Source organism: Triturus cristatus, chromosome 2_1 (genome assembly GCF_964204655.1).
Source record: "Triturus cristatus chromosome 2_1, aTriCri1.1, whole genome shotgun sequence".
Classification (NCBI taxonomy): Eukaryota; Metazoa; Chordata; class Amphibia; order Caudata; family Salamandridae; genus Triturus; species Triturus cristatus.
Genome location: NC_140581.1, coordinates 1,129,275,064 through 1,129,291,575, shown reverse-complemented (window position 1 = coordinate 1,129,291,575; position 16,512 = coordinate 1,129,275,064). Strand labels below are relative to the sequence as shown.

General features: G+C 42.6%; 1 protein-coding gene across 6 annotated transcripts in view; it reads left to right on the top strand.

Moving 5' to 3' along the window:
• ARHGAP24 (Rho GTPase activating protein 24) overlaps nucleotides 1-16,512 on the top strand; it is a 1,422,561-nt gene that overhangs the window by 1,290,202 nt on the left and 115,847 nt on the right. For all 6 annotated transcript variants that reach the window (XM_085636556.1, XM_085636558.1, XM_085636561.1 and 3 more), the window contains one exon: nucleotides 8,180-8,387. In XM_085636556.1, the coding sequence (XP_085492682.1) occupies nucleotides 8,180-8,387 (208 nt within the window). The remainder of the gene's footprint in view (nucleotides 1-8,179; nucleotides 8,388-16,512) is intronic.

Here is a 16,512-nt window from a genome sequence, read left to right as displayed (position 1 = left end):
CAACAAGTCTGCCTAAGTTTTGCGATTTCACTCAATTCACCCAACGATAGTACAAAACAAAAGTACCACTCTACCTTCCTCTGATGAATACTAGCTTCAGGACATCTTGAATGTAGGACATCCTGGTGCAGGAGATGGTTGCTGCTCAGCAAAGCCTGTAGACCTCCTGAATTCACCAAATAAGAGATTTTGGGCAAGTTTGCCAGTTATGAGGTGGTGGGGGGAGTTAAGAGGGCGAAAAATGGGGTGGGTTCTAAAATGTTTGGGAAGCACAGTAGTAAAGAATTCACTATCTATAAATCAAAAGAAATGGTCCTGTTGTGGAGGGGCAGCAATTATATTTAACTGTATATTAATGTTAGAACTCAACAGATCCCATTTCCATTGCCATCAGTACTGCTAAATCGGTGTTTCTGGAGGCAAAGACAATGGAGTCTCCACCTCAAGAACACCGCATCTGAGGCAGGTGGCTATGCAGACATGCTAACACCCACATAAAGTGGGAAATCCTTGATTTTTGAAGCCAAAAATGGCTTTGTTTTAGTTTTCTTCCACCAGAAATTACCCCCTTTTTAATGCAAGGGAATGGGGAAAATTAATTCCCCTAATTTCTTTTTTTTTTAAACTCCCTCTTTCCCACTTCCTAAAGTTGGCATGTATGGATAAGACGACCACCATTCGCTATCCAATGCCACTCTTGTAGAATCAGCTCCTCCGCCTGATTCAGAATTCAACATTACATAGGGAGTATGGGATGGTGGGAAGGGGGATCTTGCTCTCTATTTAATCGTTTTGGGGGATAAAAATGGTGAAGCACACAGGTCTATCATGTTCTATGACAGGTTGCTGAAATTATGAAGTCGCTATCGGGTTAGCACACGTACCGTGGTTTCCAGCTCAGCCATATCTTCAATCCATGAACTTGCCTCAAAAATTCCTGTTAATACATCACCTATTGCGTCGCCCAGCCACGCAGAGATTTCACCTGCCAGTCACGCGGGACGTGTTTAGTTTTCTGCCTCGGTTTTTGCTTGCTCGCGCGAACACTAGGGGAGAGAAGGCGGTGGGGGGTGGTGGTAACAGGAATGTCACATTAGTCAGCCAGTTCTGCTCGCATGACGCACTTGAAAAGGTCAATGAAGGCAAAAGCACAGCCTCTTTCTGCTGAATGATTTGCTTCTAGATAAATTCAAAACACAAATTCTCTACACTGTAATTCTTCTGTCAGATTTGCTTTACCTTTATACTGTCTCCTGTCATTAGCGGCAGAAGTAGTGGTGCGGGTGGTAGCATCTCCAAAATAACCAAGCTGGAGTTTTAAAGATGAATGAACCTTGAAGATGCCTGTAAAACCTGCAGACAGAGGTCAAAGGGCAGGCCATGTCTTCAGACAAACTGCTGCTTATTTCTTTAACATGGAACTTGTTGTTTCTTTGCGTGCTAAGTGAAAGGAATTTGTAAAATCAGATATGTGACCGTTTTGCTAATGTAAAAGGAAAGGTTGCAGGAAGTCGTTTGTACTAACAAAATGTAAATACCTACAAATTAACTGATGTCTGATTATTTCTCTACTTTGTAGCTCAAAGAGCACATAGGGGAACCTTTACCTTCCTTGTACTAGGGCCCAAGACACACACACAGGTACTCTACTGTTTAGCAAAGCACAAATGAAGCCCTTTTTGGGTCGAGCCTGGGCAGCGAATGCGCTGCCCTGCAGCATGCTGTATTAGAGTATGGACTTGATGGTTCGCCCACTGTCCGCCCATATTTTTCATTGGCTTGTGTCATTGTCCTTTGTAAATGCTGGTTTCTGATTCGTTAATGGGCTTGTCAGACCCCCTTTAGTACCACCTTGTCGTCATTTGTAACTTTCAATGAGGACTGGCCCTTTTACTTCTGTTGTTACTCGGTATGTTTTATTTAGTCTGTGAGCACTATTTTCTTTAATGAGTTTCTCCTACTGCAGGCACAACATGCTTTCCTGCAGCATTAAGGCGTCATGCGGGCTTTCACTTTTCAAGCAGGCCAGGACAATGGCTGCCGCTTCTTTTAAATGAAATAGGTCTTACATTTACAAGAGTTTCAGCTATTGGCATTGTAAATGACAATGCCTTTTATTTATGTGTGAATTATCAAAACAGATCAGTAAAAGACATCGTCATTTACGATGCCAATGGCTTAAACTCTAAAAATGCTAGACCTATTGCATTGCAAATGCTGGTTTGTAATTCTGAAGAGTGATGCAAACAAAGATTTTAATAGCAACAAAACAAATCAAGACACTTGGTGATGTTCAAATAACAAATATTCGCTGAAACCCAATTTCCACACTTTGCGTGCTATATAGTTCTATCAGCTCAACTGTATCATTTTGCAAATTCAGACACCATTTCAAAGGAGAATGTGCTCTCTGTAACTGACAGTGGTAGCCATGCATACTAATATATTTTCAGCAGTGTGTTCCAAAATAGCCCACCAGCTACACACTACACCCTTACCACTCTCTTGCCGAATGGGCGTGACTCATTTGCTAACCTGTTCTTTGAGTGATGCTAGGAGTTTTCATAATCTCTACGAGTTCAGTGATGTAACATTGATGGCAGCAACTCCACTGCGAAAATTGCTACAGTACCACTGTCTTCTTTGTGCGTTTACTGCCCTCTCTTGTTGCTTCCGGCCTTCCTTCCACGCCCCCTTCTTTCTTTCCTTCCACCTTTGCATGCAGCGCTTCTCCCTTCATATTCCTTCTTTCTCTCATCCTCTTTTCTCTATTCCATTCACAAATAACAGTGGGCATGAAAGGGATGTTCCCCTTCCAAGTGCAATGTGGAGAGGAACGCAGTAATTGTGAATGCAATTTTGGTCACAAACCATTGATCAGGTACGGACACCTCAGAGGGAATGGTATCTAATTTGCAAAAGGTAAGCTGTCTCCGTGTGACATCCTACCATTTGGGAATCATGGCGGAGGCCTCGGGGGGAGAAGGAGTGGTCCAGATGACCACTGCCTGCTCTTCTAGACGTCTTCACAAACTGCAAACTTTAAACAAAACAAAAAAAGCATCACAGGTCCCTTTAATGGACAGGACCTGCTTTTGAAAAGCAATAAAAAATACATTAGGCAGATCTTTTAAAAACCACCTGCGAATGTACAATTTGTGATGTTACCTATTATCACGTAGGTTACATCCCAAATTGTAATCCCATTTGCAACCCAGTAGATGTGCAAATTGCACATCCTGAATTCACAAAATTAGAGATTTTGGGGAAGTGTGCCAGTTATGAGGTGGTGGGGGAAGTTAAGAGGGCCAAAAATGGGGTGGGTTCTAAAACGTTTTGGAAGCACAGTAGTAAAGAATTCACTATCTATAAACAGGGGCGGACTGGCCGTAACGGGCACCGGGTAATCCCCCCGGTGGGCCGCACAGGTGGGGGCCAGTTTGGGGCCCCTGGGGGCCTTTTTTGTTGCAGGGACGTTTTTTGCAGCATAGGCAAAATCGGCCGAAAACTGGCCCTGGAAAAGAGCTCGGCGGCACCCCGGGGCCAGTTTTGGTTCCCAGTCCGGCCCTGTCTATAAATCATAAGAAATGGTCCTTTTGTGGAGGGGCAGTGATAATATTTAATTATATATTAATATTAGAGCCCAACCGATCCCATTTCCATTGTCGTCAGGACTGCTAAATCTGTGTTCGCGGTGGCAAACATAATCGACTTCCATCTTAAGAATACCGCATCTGAGGCGGGTGGCTATGCAGACATGCTAACACCCACATAAAGCGGAAAATCCTTGATTTTTAAAGCCAAAAATGGCTTTGTTTTAGTTTCTTCCACCTGAAATTACCCCCATCTTAATGCAAGTAAATGAAGAAAATTAATTCCCCCAATTTATTTTTTTAAAACTCCCTCTTTCCCACTTCCTAAAGTTGGCATGTATGGATAAGACAACCACCTTCGGTATCCAATACCACTCTTGTAGAATCAGCTCTTCCGCCTGATTCAGAATTCAACATTAAATAGGGAATATGGGATGGTGGGAATGGGGATCTTGCTCTCAATGTAATCAGTCAGTCAGAACAACTTTATTTCGCCAGCACAATGTAGGCATAAAAAGTATACTACAGTTAAAAAACAGACATTTCACAGCATTACGATAAAATATAAAAAATATAAAAATATAATGTAATCGTTATGGGGGATAAAAATGGTGAAGCACACAGGTCTATCATGTTCTATAATAGGTTGCTGACATTATTAAGTGTTTTTCGGGTTAGCATACAAACTGCAAACTTAAAAAAAAAACTTTTTAAAAAAAGCATCACTGGTCCCTTTAATGGACAGGACCTGCTTTTGAAAAGCAATAAAAAATTCATTAGGCAGATCATTTTTTAACCACCTGCGAATGTACAATTTGCGATGTTACCTATTATCATGTAGGTTACATCCCAAATTGTAATCCCATTTGCATCCCAGTAGGTGTGCAAATTACACATCCCTAGTTTCCAAATTGATGTAGTTGCCCAGACTCTATATTCTGACAAGGATATCCTGGTACCCAATCACACTATCTTTTCAGAAGGTAGAAGACCAGATTATTGACGTTCCAGAAAATATGTACACTCAGACAAGCTGAGAGGATGTTCACAATGTTTTCTACAACAAATATTTAATTACTCCTTCCGATTCTTCTGCACAGATGGGGATACCAACCAAAGACCATCTTAAAATTATAGATACAATCCAACTATACTACCTTTGCCTGTTGATTCTGACAGAAACATGGCTGACCGAATGATTTCAGCCAATGTGAACCCTCCTTCCCTCCTGAATATTCAATAATTTGCCTTGATCATGGTAATATATTTGGAGGACGGGTGGCGAAGAGTCATAAAGATTCCAAACAATATAAAAACCTGAAAATTACCATTTCTGAAGTTTACAATATCTGTTGGTGGAAGTGAAAATCAGAGACATTAAACCTACCAGATTTCACATCATTTATCACCCCTGAGGGCAAAATATGTAATTTGTTGGCCAACTAAGGAATTCATGGCTGATAAATCTAGCTCGTCGACTTGCACAGATTAAATCCATGGAAAACTAACATTCTAGTGATACTCCCCATGATTCTATCCTATTGCAATCTTGGCTTAATTTATTAACTCCGCTTGGATGCAAGCCATCCATCATTGAATGCACAACATCTTTAGGCTCCATTCCAGATAAAAATCTAAACCTAACCCCCCATCTAAACTCTTTAGCCAGGGTGTCACAATACCAAATCAGAGTCCTCTGTGGAAAAAAGTCACTTATCACAGCAGAAGACTTTAAATCAGTGAGTCAATCACTAGTCCTCAAAGCCTGACTAAGGCAAGCTCTTACATATTGGCTTCCCCAAGCTCAACAATGCTATTCCCAAGGCAGTGGTATATGGCAATCATATGATACTCTTGGGAGCATGACCTCAGTCTTTAACACTCATGGCTTGCCTCCAATCAAAGCCTAGATTTTATGCAAGCTGGCTTGTATCTGCCACAAAGTAAACCACTATGAGACTACAAGCTACCTAGCACTTAAACAAGTTATCTCAGGAGGCTGTTGCTCCTTCAGAGGTGGAGATTTTCCCTGACTTAAAAGCATTGTTTGAGAGAATATTATACTGTCACGTAATCTTTTTCAGTGAATATGCCCAAAGTATGGAATATCATTACACACTCTACCTGGAGAAATGCTTTATGTGATTTTTTTTAGAAAAATAACTTAAATGCCTTGTCTGCTTTATTCAATGTAATTCACCAATTAGAAACTTGCAGGTGCTAAATTTATGATAGTAGATCTCAGTGATTTAACCAACGAGGAATCTTGTTCTGGGCAGATCCTATTTCTGCCAATCGGAACATGGCCTAATTTATAATATAATCCAGTAATATGTTGTAGGTGTAAATGTGTAAGTGAAATATAAGAAGTCTCAGTGAGTGACATCTACACTAGCCACAAAGCAAGTATAGAGTCCTTTTACCACTACTTTCTCTGTTCTTCAAATTGGTTTTTTTCAGTCTCAGTATTCCATGTCTATTCAAGGAAAAATATTTCTTTAAATTCCGGCCCCTATGAAGGCCTACGCACTAGAACTTCAATCTTCTAGCTATTCTTACCCAGTTTATATTAGGTAGGAGAGCTGTAAGCAATTTCAGTGCAGTCTAAGATTGCTTTGTTCCATGGCCCAAGTGGCTAGGAAGTGAGGAGCTTCACGTCTCCTCAAATAGTTTCTTTCTTTGTTCTATGACCAAGAAGGCAAGCCATTTCTTTCAAGTCCAGTAGTGCTTTGTCCTGCACACAGGTGGTTGTGAGCAAACAGATAAAAAAGCAAAGTCAATGCCAATTGGTCTTGCTTACCTTTATATACAAGTGTGACCAATTGACATTGCCAGTGCTTGTTTATGGTAGTCTCCAATGTCTATCGAGATCAATAATGTATCTTCCACATTCTGCTGCAGATTTTCTAGGGCCACTAGGTGGTGTGAAACACAGTAAACTGGTGTTTAAATTTGGCTTTGTTTGCAGTGTTGCGTTTGAAGCAGGGCAATTGACATATCTACTGAACACAAACCAAAAAGCTCCTATGGGCAGTTCAAACACAGAAAGAGAGGAAAACCACAAATAAGAGCATGGCGAATGTGAATGACATGAAAGCCATCCAATCTTAAGGAACGATTGACTCTAATGAGTATGGTATACATGCTGTCTGTGAAAGACAGCTGTAGCTGTCTGTAGTGAGACCACAGAAAGCAGTTTAAGGGGGGCAGTGGCCCAGTTTATTGAAGAAGTAGAGAAAAGTTGGACTGGAGCCTGTCAGTAATCTGTTTTTTCGCATTACGAGAAGAGATTAGGTCAAACGTGTGGGAGAATGTCTTCTCTCAGTGTTCAAGTTGAGCGGGTGTGGTTCTAGATTCAGAACTAGGGTGAAACGTCTTTTGTTTTGTTCCCGAGGTAAGTCGCAGCAGTGGAGCCTCAGGCTACAGCGGGGCAGGTAACCCGCAGCGTAGTTTTTTGATCTCCTGTCTTGTGAATGGTGGCGGGAGAGGGAAATACAAAATGGGCTTGTTTCTGCAATTTAGTCCATTCACACGAGGCAGGGCAAAGACAGAAGCGCATTCCAAGACTGTCCATAGCCGCCCATGGATCACCTGCCTTTTCGGTTTGGTAACTGGGACCAGAACCACGGACCTTCATTTCTGGTCAATGTAGCAAGATCCGCCAGGTTGTTGTTCAACATGCAATGTATAGACAGCTGTTTAAAACCGCGTACACCTGATCATGTAATTCCATTGTTGTTTAATGTTGAAAATCAACAAAAATGTTTTTTTAAAGAAACTTAGATAAGCTCAGCCTGACAACAAAGATCCATCTATCGCGTGCTATACAAGGTATCACTTTGGTCTGGACACATTTCTTCTTTGCATAGGATGCTCGGGATCGGTCTATGAAGTAAAACATAACAGCATGGCAGGAACTCATAACTGATGTGCATTTCACGCCAAGCAGAATCCACCAAAACTTGTATAGGACACAAGTGTTTACACATAAACAATAATAAAACATAACTATGACATCAAAAAAATTCTCCATGAAACATGTACCCCTGTCAAATAGCCAATACATCAAATGTAAAAAATCGTTTAGCTAGGCTTGATACTAGAAAGGGATTCAGTAGTCCTGGGGCTCGTAATGTGAGTTCCCAGCCCCACTGGGATTACAAGTAATACAGGAATATTGAAGGTCCAGAAGAATTCACCAGGGCACTTCAACTGCTAAAAGTAAGAAAATTAGGAAATCCCTGTAAGAATATGTGTGAAAAACATATGGCTGCAAGTTATTGCCTATGTGATGTAATCAGAAGTAATCTCCCCGTGATACTGCCAGAAATACCGATATCATAGTATCAGTAATTCAAAAGAGGGGGCGGGATTTCTGGACAAAAACTTACCGTTGATATGGGGCATTAAGAGGCATTTGAGGTCTTCACACTTCACATATTTCCACTCATGTATTCATTGCACAATCAATGTTGTTTAGTATATTTCCTCCAAAGATTCTTAAACTCTCCTTAATACGCTGACAGGCAGGAACATTAACTTTTTCACGTTCAAACCTTGTCTTTTTGCTCTGGATTCCTGAACAGGTATTTTTGGACAGAAGCTGGAAGAAACAGTCAGGTACGAGAAACGGTATGGCAATCGGCTGGCTCCATTGCTGGTGGAGCAATGCGTGGACTTCATCCGGCAGAGAGGACTCAAGGAGGAGGGTCTCTTTAGACTTCCAGGACAGGCCAACCTTGTCAAGGAACTACAAGATGCGTTTGACTGTGGGGAGAAGCCATCGTTTGACAGGTAGGCCCAGTAATTGTCACCTAACTTGCTACACAAGGAAATACAGTAAGCTTTGTTGCACAGCATGTTTCCTGCCTAAGAAATGTATGCACAATTGCCAAATGACCTCTGGCAGACCGACCGCTGATTATCAAAATTATAAACCTCTAGGACATTGACCATGGCACTGCCACGCAACCTCAGTCTGACAAGAACACTATACCCAGAACATATAATAACAGGATGACCAGGATTCCATAATTCCAAAAGGAGCTCGGAGGAATCGCAGCTCTAGGGCACCCTCAACCCCAGTGCTTTTACATAACAACTAAAACCTAGTCCACAAACATTGCTGCAAGCTGTTAATTTACCTTCAACAAATGTCTATGTCACTTTTTGTATATAAGTAATTGAAAATATTTGTTTCAACAAACTACTCTTTGCCGGCAGCAAATAAATGAAATACCCACACATATAGCCTGTTTGGTGTTGAGGACACACCTCACAGGAGTGACAATGGGACAACATATGGTAGTAGCTGCTGTGGCCCAGACTTCTTATCACAGGCCCTCATCTTCACCCTGAGGCATTCCCCAAGGCTTAGTCATTGATTCATAGATCCTTTATCTTGATAATACAATACTTCCTTCTGTCCACGAAAATATTAATTTTCCTTTTCTTATCACATCCACTCATAGTGCACAAGTTTGAATCACATTTCTTCACACAATGCTCAGTTCCACCATAAAATGTGGAACTGTCTGGCCCCCTCTCCCCCGCAGTGGGCGACCCTACACGCTATTGTACATGGTTCATCTGAGATCGAATTCCTCTATTTTCCACCCACTCTGATGCCACTCTCCCATCTCCTACTGTCTTTTTCTCTCCCGGTGTTTCCCGCTTCCACGGTTCGAGTCCTCGCATCGCTGTTTGCTTTTAGAACGCACCTAGAATCATTTGTTTCTGACAGGACTAAAGGACCCACATAGTAGCTAGCCAACATGCAATGTCTCACCTTTGTTGCCCTCTTCACACCACGCCGTCACTCGTTCACATACACTTCATAAACAAGCTATTTTGCTCCAATAGTCTGTTTCAGTTTCTCCAAGGTATTCTTTCTTCCACTTCACAAAGTTAGCAGCTTTGCAACGTGGGAACCTCCAATTCACTTTCTGTCAGTGGCAACAAGCATCCGGCATTCTAGTAGACACAACGGCTCGTCTTAATCCCATAGTTCGGTTTTTGAGGAATTTCATGGCCCTTGTTAATTTATTCTCTCTTGTGCTCGATCACTATCACCTGCCAATCTTAAATGTGTGCTTTTTTAATCCCCCTGCAATCAATTCCATTTTCGATCACCATACCTGCTTGGCCACTGGAAGTGGAACACTCTCCCAAATAATCTCAGAACAATTCCGTTCCAGCCCCCTACTCCAAGTCATTGCATTGGCTTTGGCTCATCTTGCTAATCTTATTGTGTTCACGTAGGACCCCGCTCCGACATTTACATTTCCTCACTCACCAGGAGCGCCCTTATAATTCATGGCACATATGCTGGATGCTTGTAAATGTTGCTGACTCAATGGAATTTATCGAGTCTGCTACCTTGCAACCCTCCACTTAATGGATTTATACACCTTCATTTATAGCTTATTCTCAGTGGCATAACACAACTTGAGGGGGGCCCCTGCAAGGTACATGGAGGAGCCCCCCTCCGGACTCAATCAGGAGCACCCTGGTCAGGGTACTGTGCTGAGGGGGCACCTGGAGCTTGCCCCCCCCCCCCTGCACCATGGTGCTAGGGGGGGACTATGCTACGTCACTGCTTATTCTGCCTATGCACCACAACCTGTTGACACGTGAAATGTTTCTGTTGGGAAGACTCCTGCTTGTTTCTGTTCAAATAAATAAAGTACAAAATTGATCTGGACAATCGTTTAAATGTTTAACAGTCAAAGGTACCAGGAAAGGTGTTTTCATATGAAAAACCTGATGAAACCTCCATTTCCATGTACTTTTTAAGTGGCGCATGCATTGCATGGCGTGGCTTACTGTCTCCTGTGAATACATATCATCGTCCTACTACATTGACGTACAAGTCCTGTTTCACCTTCAATATTATGAAAAACATCCCAATGGATTGTTGACTCATCCTAAGTTTATGGTGACACTGGCATTCCCCTCGGTCCACATATTATTCTTTTCATTGGTATTTGTACAGCATATTACTACCACTGGTGTGGCTCTGTAGCTCTGTGAGGGCCTTAGGTGATCCGCTGAAAGCTGGAACTTTTGTCTCAATGCCTTGTCCACTTTGGTGATTTTGAGATCTTTATGAGCTGTTTTCTCCCTGTTAAATTAGATATTTGAGTTATGATGCCTCCGCAACTCTCTTGGATGGCGAACCCTCCTAACTAATGTGTTGTTACCGCACCACAAATTGATACTAGGTTGATTTGTGTCCCTAACAGATCTTTTCAGCTGTACTTTCACTCTATTCTTGTTAATGTGTTATTTCTTCCCTTTCCCTTGTAATATGCGTAATGGTAACACAGGCATCCCCTTTAGACTGTGAATTCCTCTCATAGAAGTGTTCTTGCCTCCCACCAATTGATACCTGAATGCCATTGTGTGTGTTCTCATTGAGGGGGGTCATGGCCTAGAAGTATATGCTGTACTGTTTCTATTGGAGCAGGGCCAAGACTGTTTAGCATAAGATTGCCCCCCTTTTGTAATGGCATAAGCGAGCTAAATAGACTGTGTCACACCATCCACAAGGCCATAGTTGTTCAACTTAATGGGTGATCCAGATTGAACTACCACAAAAGTCTTCACCAGGGAACATGGCATGTATGATATACTGTATTTAATTAGTAGAAGATGCTTGATTCCAGGGCAAATAACACAGTGTCTCTAAATCCATGTCCGTATAGCACTGTTTAATGGAAGATCAGCAAATTGACTATAAGGGCTTATCCACTGCACGTCAACATCATGAAGCCACATGTCCTTTTTCATTAACTTTAATATTTGACTTCTCCCTTCTTCAATCACCTTCTCATCTTCTGGATACACTACATTTATCCTTATGGTCCGGATTGATAAGATCAACAGAGAAGGCTGCTTCAGATTGTTTGTAGTGCCAAAACTGTTGAATTCACCCCTGATTTTATTTCATACAACAAATAACTATTTGCTGTTTCACAGAATATCTGAAATGTGTTTGTTCCCCAAGAAGAAAATTATTGTCCTGCTATATTGCGTGTGATTCTCATCACCAAGAGTCCATCCTGCTAGCAAAAGGCATGCTTTTCCAAGATAACTTCTTTTAGATTTCATAGTTTTCCCTGCAGGACATCAATGCACGATAATCAATCATGGTCCGAATAGCCTCTGGATAGTTTTTTTTAAACTTGTTGAAATTCTAAAAAATGGACCAAATTAGCAGATCAACTATCGAATCAATTAGCGGATCAACTTGGGTTCCCAAATTCTGTCATGAATCTCAGAGGAGGATAACGGAGTGATCCGAATTTCTGCATTAAAAAAATATTTAATAATAAAGTCCTGTGGCAGAGTGGGGTCCCCACATTGCTTGTGTATCAGCTCTTTGGGTGAAAGTGCAGAGGAAAGCCTCCATAGATTACTGTCATCTGTGTGCTTTTATATTATAATTCTACATGGGTGGAGAGAACCTACAAGTCAGAACTATGGTGTCATTTCTGGGGTTCATGGTCTGCTTCCGGCCAGCTAGGTCAGAGCAGGTCCTGGATTCTACTCCCCAGATAAATTACCACCCTCTATATATAGTGAACTGTCTACCATCCGTGATTCTGCCAGTGGAAGCACTTAAGGAAGAGCCGAATGCTGAGTACAATGTTTATTCCACCTGCTTGGAATGTATTTTTCATATTTTGCAAACAAACTCCCGAAGCGAGTGTTTGTGAAATCTAGGAAAGTCAGTAGCCCCAACATGCATGACCATTGATTGTGTTCCCTTGCCCTGACTGCTATGCCTCGCATGAAAGTGTAGGTAGGGAAATACAGAGACAATGTCACTGCTACCACCACTATAGCCTGGAGTTCTTGTGGCAGATACACCAGCTACAAAAGATGTCTACCAGCAGAGCTATACCAAAGGGGATGATGGACTGAGTGTTTGAGCAAATCAAACACTCACCCCCAGTCAACTGATCTGGGTTTAATCCATCATCCTTCTTTAGCTCACTCCACCACCCCAGTTCAGACATGGCCATATGCAAATCAGTTTGTCCCTGTGCCTCATGGGAACAGTCCAGCCCGAAATGCCAAGCCATGTCTTCCCTGGACCGGAAACAAGCATCCCGGGATCGGTTTCGTTCTCCTAACCCTCATCAGCCAGGCTATCTTGAATCCAGTGGCAAAGTGAGCAAGGGACCCACGTCTGGGCATACCCTGCCAATTTAGGGCGAACAAAGCGATACCAAAGGGGATGATGGACAGAGCGTTTGAGCAAATCAAACACTCACCCCCAGTCAACTGATCTGGGTTTAATCCATCATCATTCTTTAGCTCACTCCACCACCCTAGTTCATACATGGCCATATGCAAATCAGTCTGGCCCTGTGCCTCATGGGAACAGTCCAGCCCAAACTGCCAAGCCATGTCTTCCCTGGACTGGAAACAAGCATCCTGGGACTGGTTTCGGGTCCATAACCCTCATCATCCAGGCTATCTTGAATCCAGGGGCAAAGTGAACTAGGGACCCACGTCTGGGCATACCCTGCCAATTTAGGGCGAACAAAGCGATAACAAAGGGGATGATGGACAGAGCAATTGAGCAAATCAAACACTCACCCCCAGTCAACTGATCTGGGTTTAATCCATCATCATTCTTTAGCTCACTCCACCACCCCAGTTCAGACATGGCCATATGCAAATCAGTCTGACCCTGTGCCTCATGGGAACAGTCCAGCCCGAACTGCCAAGCCATGTCTTTCCTGGACCGGAAACAAGCATCCTGGGACCGGTTTCAGGCTAACAGCCCTCATCAGCCAGGCTAGCTTGAATCTAGTGGCAAAGTGAGCAAGGGACCCACGTCTGGGCATACCCTGCCAACTTGGGGCAAACAAAGGAAACACAAGGGGATGATGGACGGAGCGCTGAAACTTTTCAGACACTCACCCCCAGTCACAGATCTGGGTTAAATCCATCATTGTTCTTTATCTCACTTCACCACCCCAGTTCGGACACAGCCATATGCAAATCAGTCTAACCCTGTGCCTCATGGGAACAGTCCAGCCCGAACTGCCAAGCCATGTCTTCCCTGGACCGTAAACAAGCATCCTGGGACCGGTTTCGGGTTCATAACACTCATCAGCCAGGCTATCTTGAATCCAGTGGCAAAGTGAGCAAGGGACCCAGGTCTGGGCATACCCTGCCAACTTAGGGTGAACAAAGCGATACCAAAGGGGATAATGGACGGAGCGTTTGAGCAAATCAAACACTCACCCCCAGTCAACTGATCTGGGTTTAATCCATCATCATTCTTTAGCTCACTCCACCACCCCAGTTCAGACATGGCCATATGCAAATCAGTCTGACCCTGTGCCTCATGGGAACAGTCCAGCCCGAACTGCAGAATCCATGCCAGCAGAGCTGGCATGGATTTCTGCAAGTAGACCCGGCTGAGGTTCTACCCGTGGAAGCCCTGCTGTTCCCGACCCTTAGATGGACCATTGTCATCTCAAAGCTGGTGGGTGTAACATTCACCATTTGGATTTCCTCTAAAGGACCTCCTATGTTCTTGTATTTTAGCACTTTGGGCGAAAAGTGGTAGGGCCAGGAGTTAAAAGAAGGACAAATCCTGCTCAAACATTGAGAGACGCAGAAGACGGCGAGTTAGAAAAATGAAGCATGTTGATAACCCTGGAAAATTGGTAGGGGAATCTTCCTCCGAAAAACAAAGGTAATGCAACAGTGCCATTACAGAAACTATAAAATTGTCTGTTAAATGGGTAAACCAGGCTAAGCACGTGTCTTTCTGCAGTACTGCCCACTGGCTGCAACAGATAATGTTTACAGGTGGCAGGCTGTACACTACAGAGTGCCACTTCCCGTACAAACTCTGCATTTGCCAGTGCTTTTGACTATGGACAGGGCAAATGTAGGACATTGTGTAGCTTGGAGACAAATTATTCATCCTTCCTGTTGAAATGTGTGCTTTAAGATTCAAAGACCTTATTCAGTTCTCAAGCGGATGAATGGTTTGATGATATTTCAAGCGCCCCACTAGCCTTTGTCAGAAGTGAGATCGGCTTGAGGGTTTACACACATGCTAAGCAGTGCTGCTCTTTTGTTATTTTATGACTGGCTTAGCACTAAGTTGCTTCACTTCATTAACTTTTTATAAATTACACTTGATTCTAAAGTGCTCTCTAAGTCTCAAAGTAAGGGTCATTACCTAAAACCCTTTCAAGTGAAACCATTAAAATGTAGCTATCCATACTATTGCCAAGCACTTTAGGGAAGCTGCTCTACCTATGACAATTCACTGGGCCGTTTGTTGGTGTTCAGGGATTTTATAAGAGCTTTCCATCAAAGTGTGAATCCCTCCCCCACCCCTTCCTTTCCTTGATGGTTCGTGCTTGAAGACTGAACAATGAGGTGGAGGAAATAAATATGCAAGCATGTGGATGGCATGGACGTGACGTGATTCTTCCATACTACTGCCCTATGTTTGTTTTGTTGTTGTTCTGTGGCTGCTAGTTTCTCAAGTGCAGATGCGCAGTAGGATGGCGATCATTATTTTGGAGAGATGTTTCTAAATTGTAACTCAATGTGGTGGTAAGGGAGGTTGTTTTAAATGCCTATGAGTATATGCATAACATTTCAGACTTTGCATTCTCAGTCTTATATAACCCCCTTAACATGTACCCGACCACAGCGAACAATCCAATTCTTCGTCAACTCTACAGAGTGACCATGTTTACTTTGACCATACCATGATTTTGATTTTGACACCCACATTTTGATTACATGGACACCATAATTTTTATCACGAAGGTGGCTACACCTACCCAAATAGAAACTGAAAAGACTAGGGATATTGAGACTAGGCAGGTTCATCATCGTAGGACTAAATTATTGTATTGTTATTGCATTTATGTAGCACTTACTACCCGTGATGAGGCGTCAAATAGCTTTTTCGGCGAGTTGCACGCTACTCTGGAACCCAAGAAGGGTTAGTGTTGAATTAGTATAGTGAAATATGAAAGTCATTTGAGTGGTGGATAGGTTAATCAGGTATTTGGATTCAGAAGGATAGTGGAGGAATAGAAGAGGGAATATATTTATATAACGCTTGTTACCCCTGATGGGGTGTTGAAACACTTTTTTTGGCGAGAAGCACGCTACTCCGGAACCCATAAAGGATTAGTGGTGAATTAGTATAGTGAAATATGAAACTCATTTGAGTGGTGGATGATATGTTAGTCGGTTATTTGGATTTTAGCAGAGGGATAGAAGAGGGACAGAGGTTTGCACATATATATATTGCGCTTGTTACCCCTGATGCGGTGTTGAGCTTGAAGCCTTTTTTTGGGCGAGTATCACGACACCCTGGAACCCATAAAGGACTTGTGGTAATTAGTGTAATGAAATATGAAAGTAATTTGAATGGTGGATACTAGTCAGTTATTTGGATTGAGAAGGATAGAAGAGGAAAAAATGGTTGCATTTATATAGTGCTTGCTACCCCTAATGGTGTGTTAAAGCGTTTTTTTCAGCGAGTAGCACGTTACTCTGAACCTATAAAGGATTAGTGGTGAATTAGTATAGAGACATAGGAAATTTGATAAGTGGACATGTTAGTCTGTTATTTTGATTGAAAAGGATAGTGGAGGGATAGAAGAGTGAAGGATTTAGATTTTCTTTATTGGGGGACGTCATAGCAGTAGTGGGAGGCTTGGGATGAGTAAAAAGTGATGTTGAGGGGAAGAGTCAGAGGGAAGAGTTTAGAAAGGCTTGTTTTGGGGGATCAGTATAGTAAAAAGAGGTGTCAGATGGCGGAAGGAGGGGTAGAGTAGGGGAGAGTCTAGAAAGGGCTATTTTGCGGGTCATAGTAGTGGTACGGCGTTTGAGATGAATGAGATAGTGGATGTAGAGG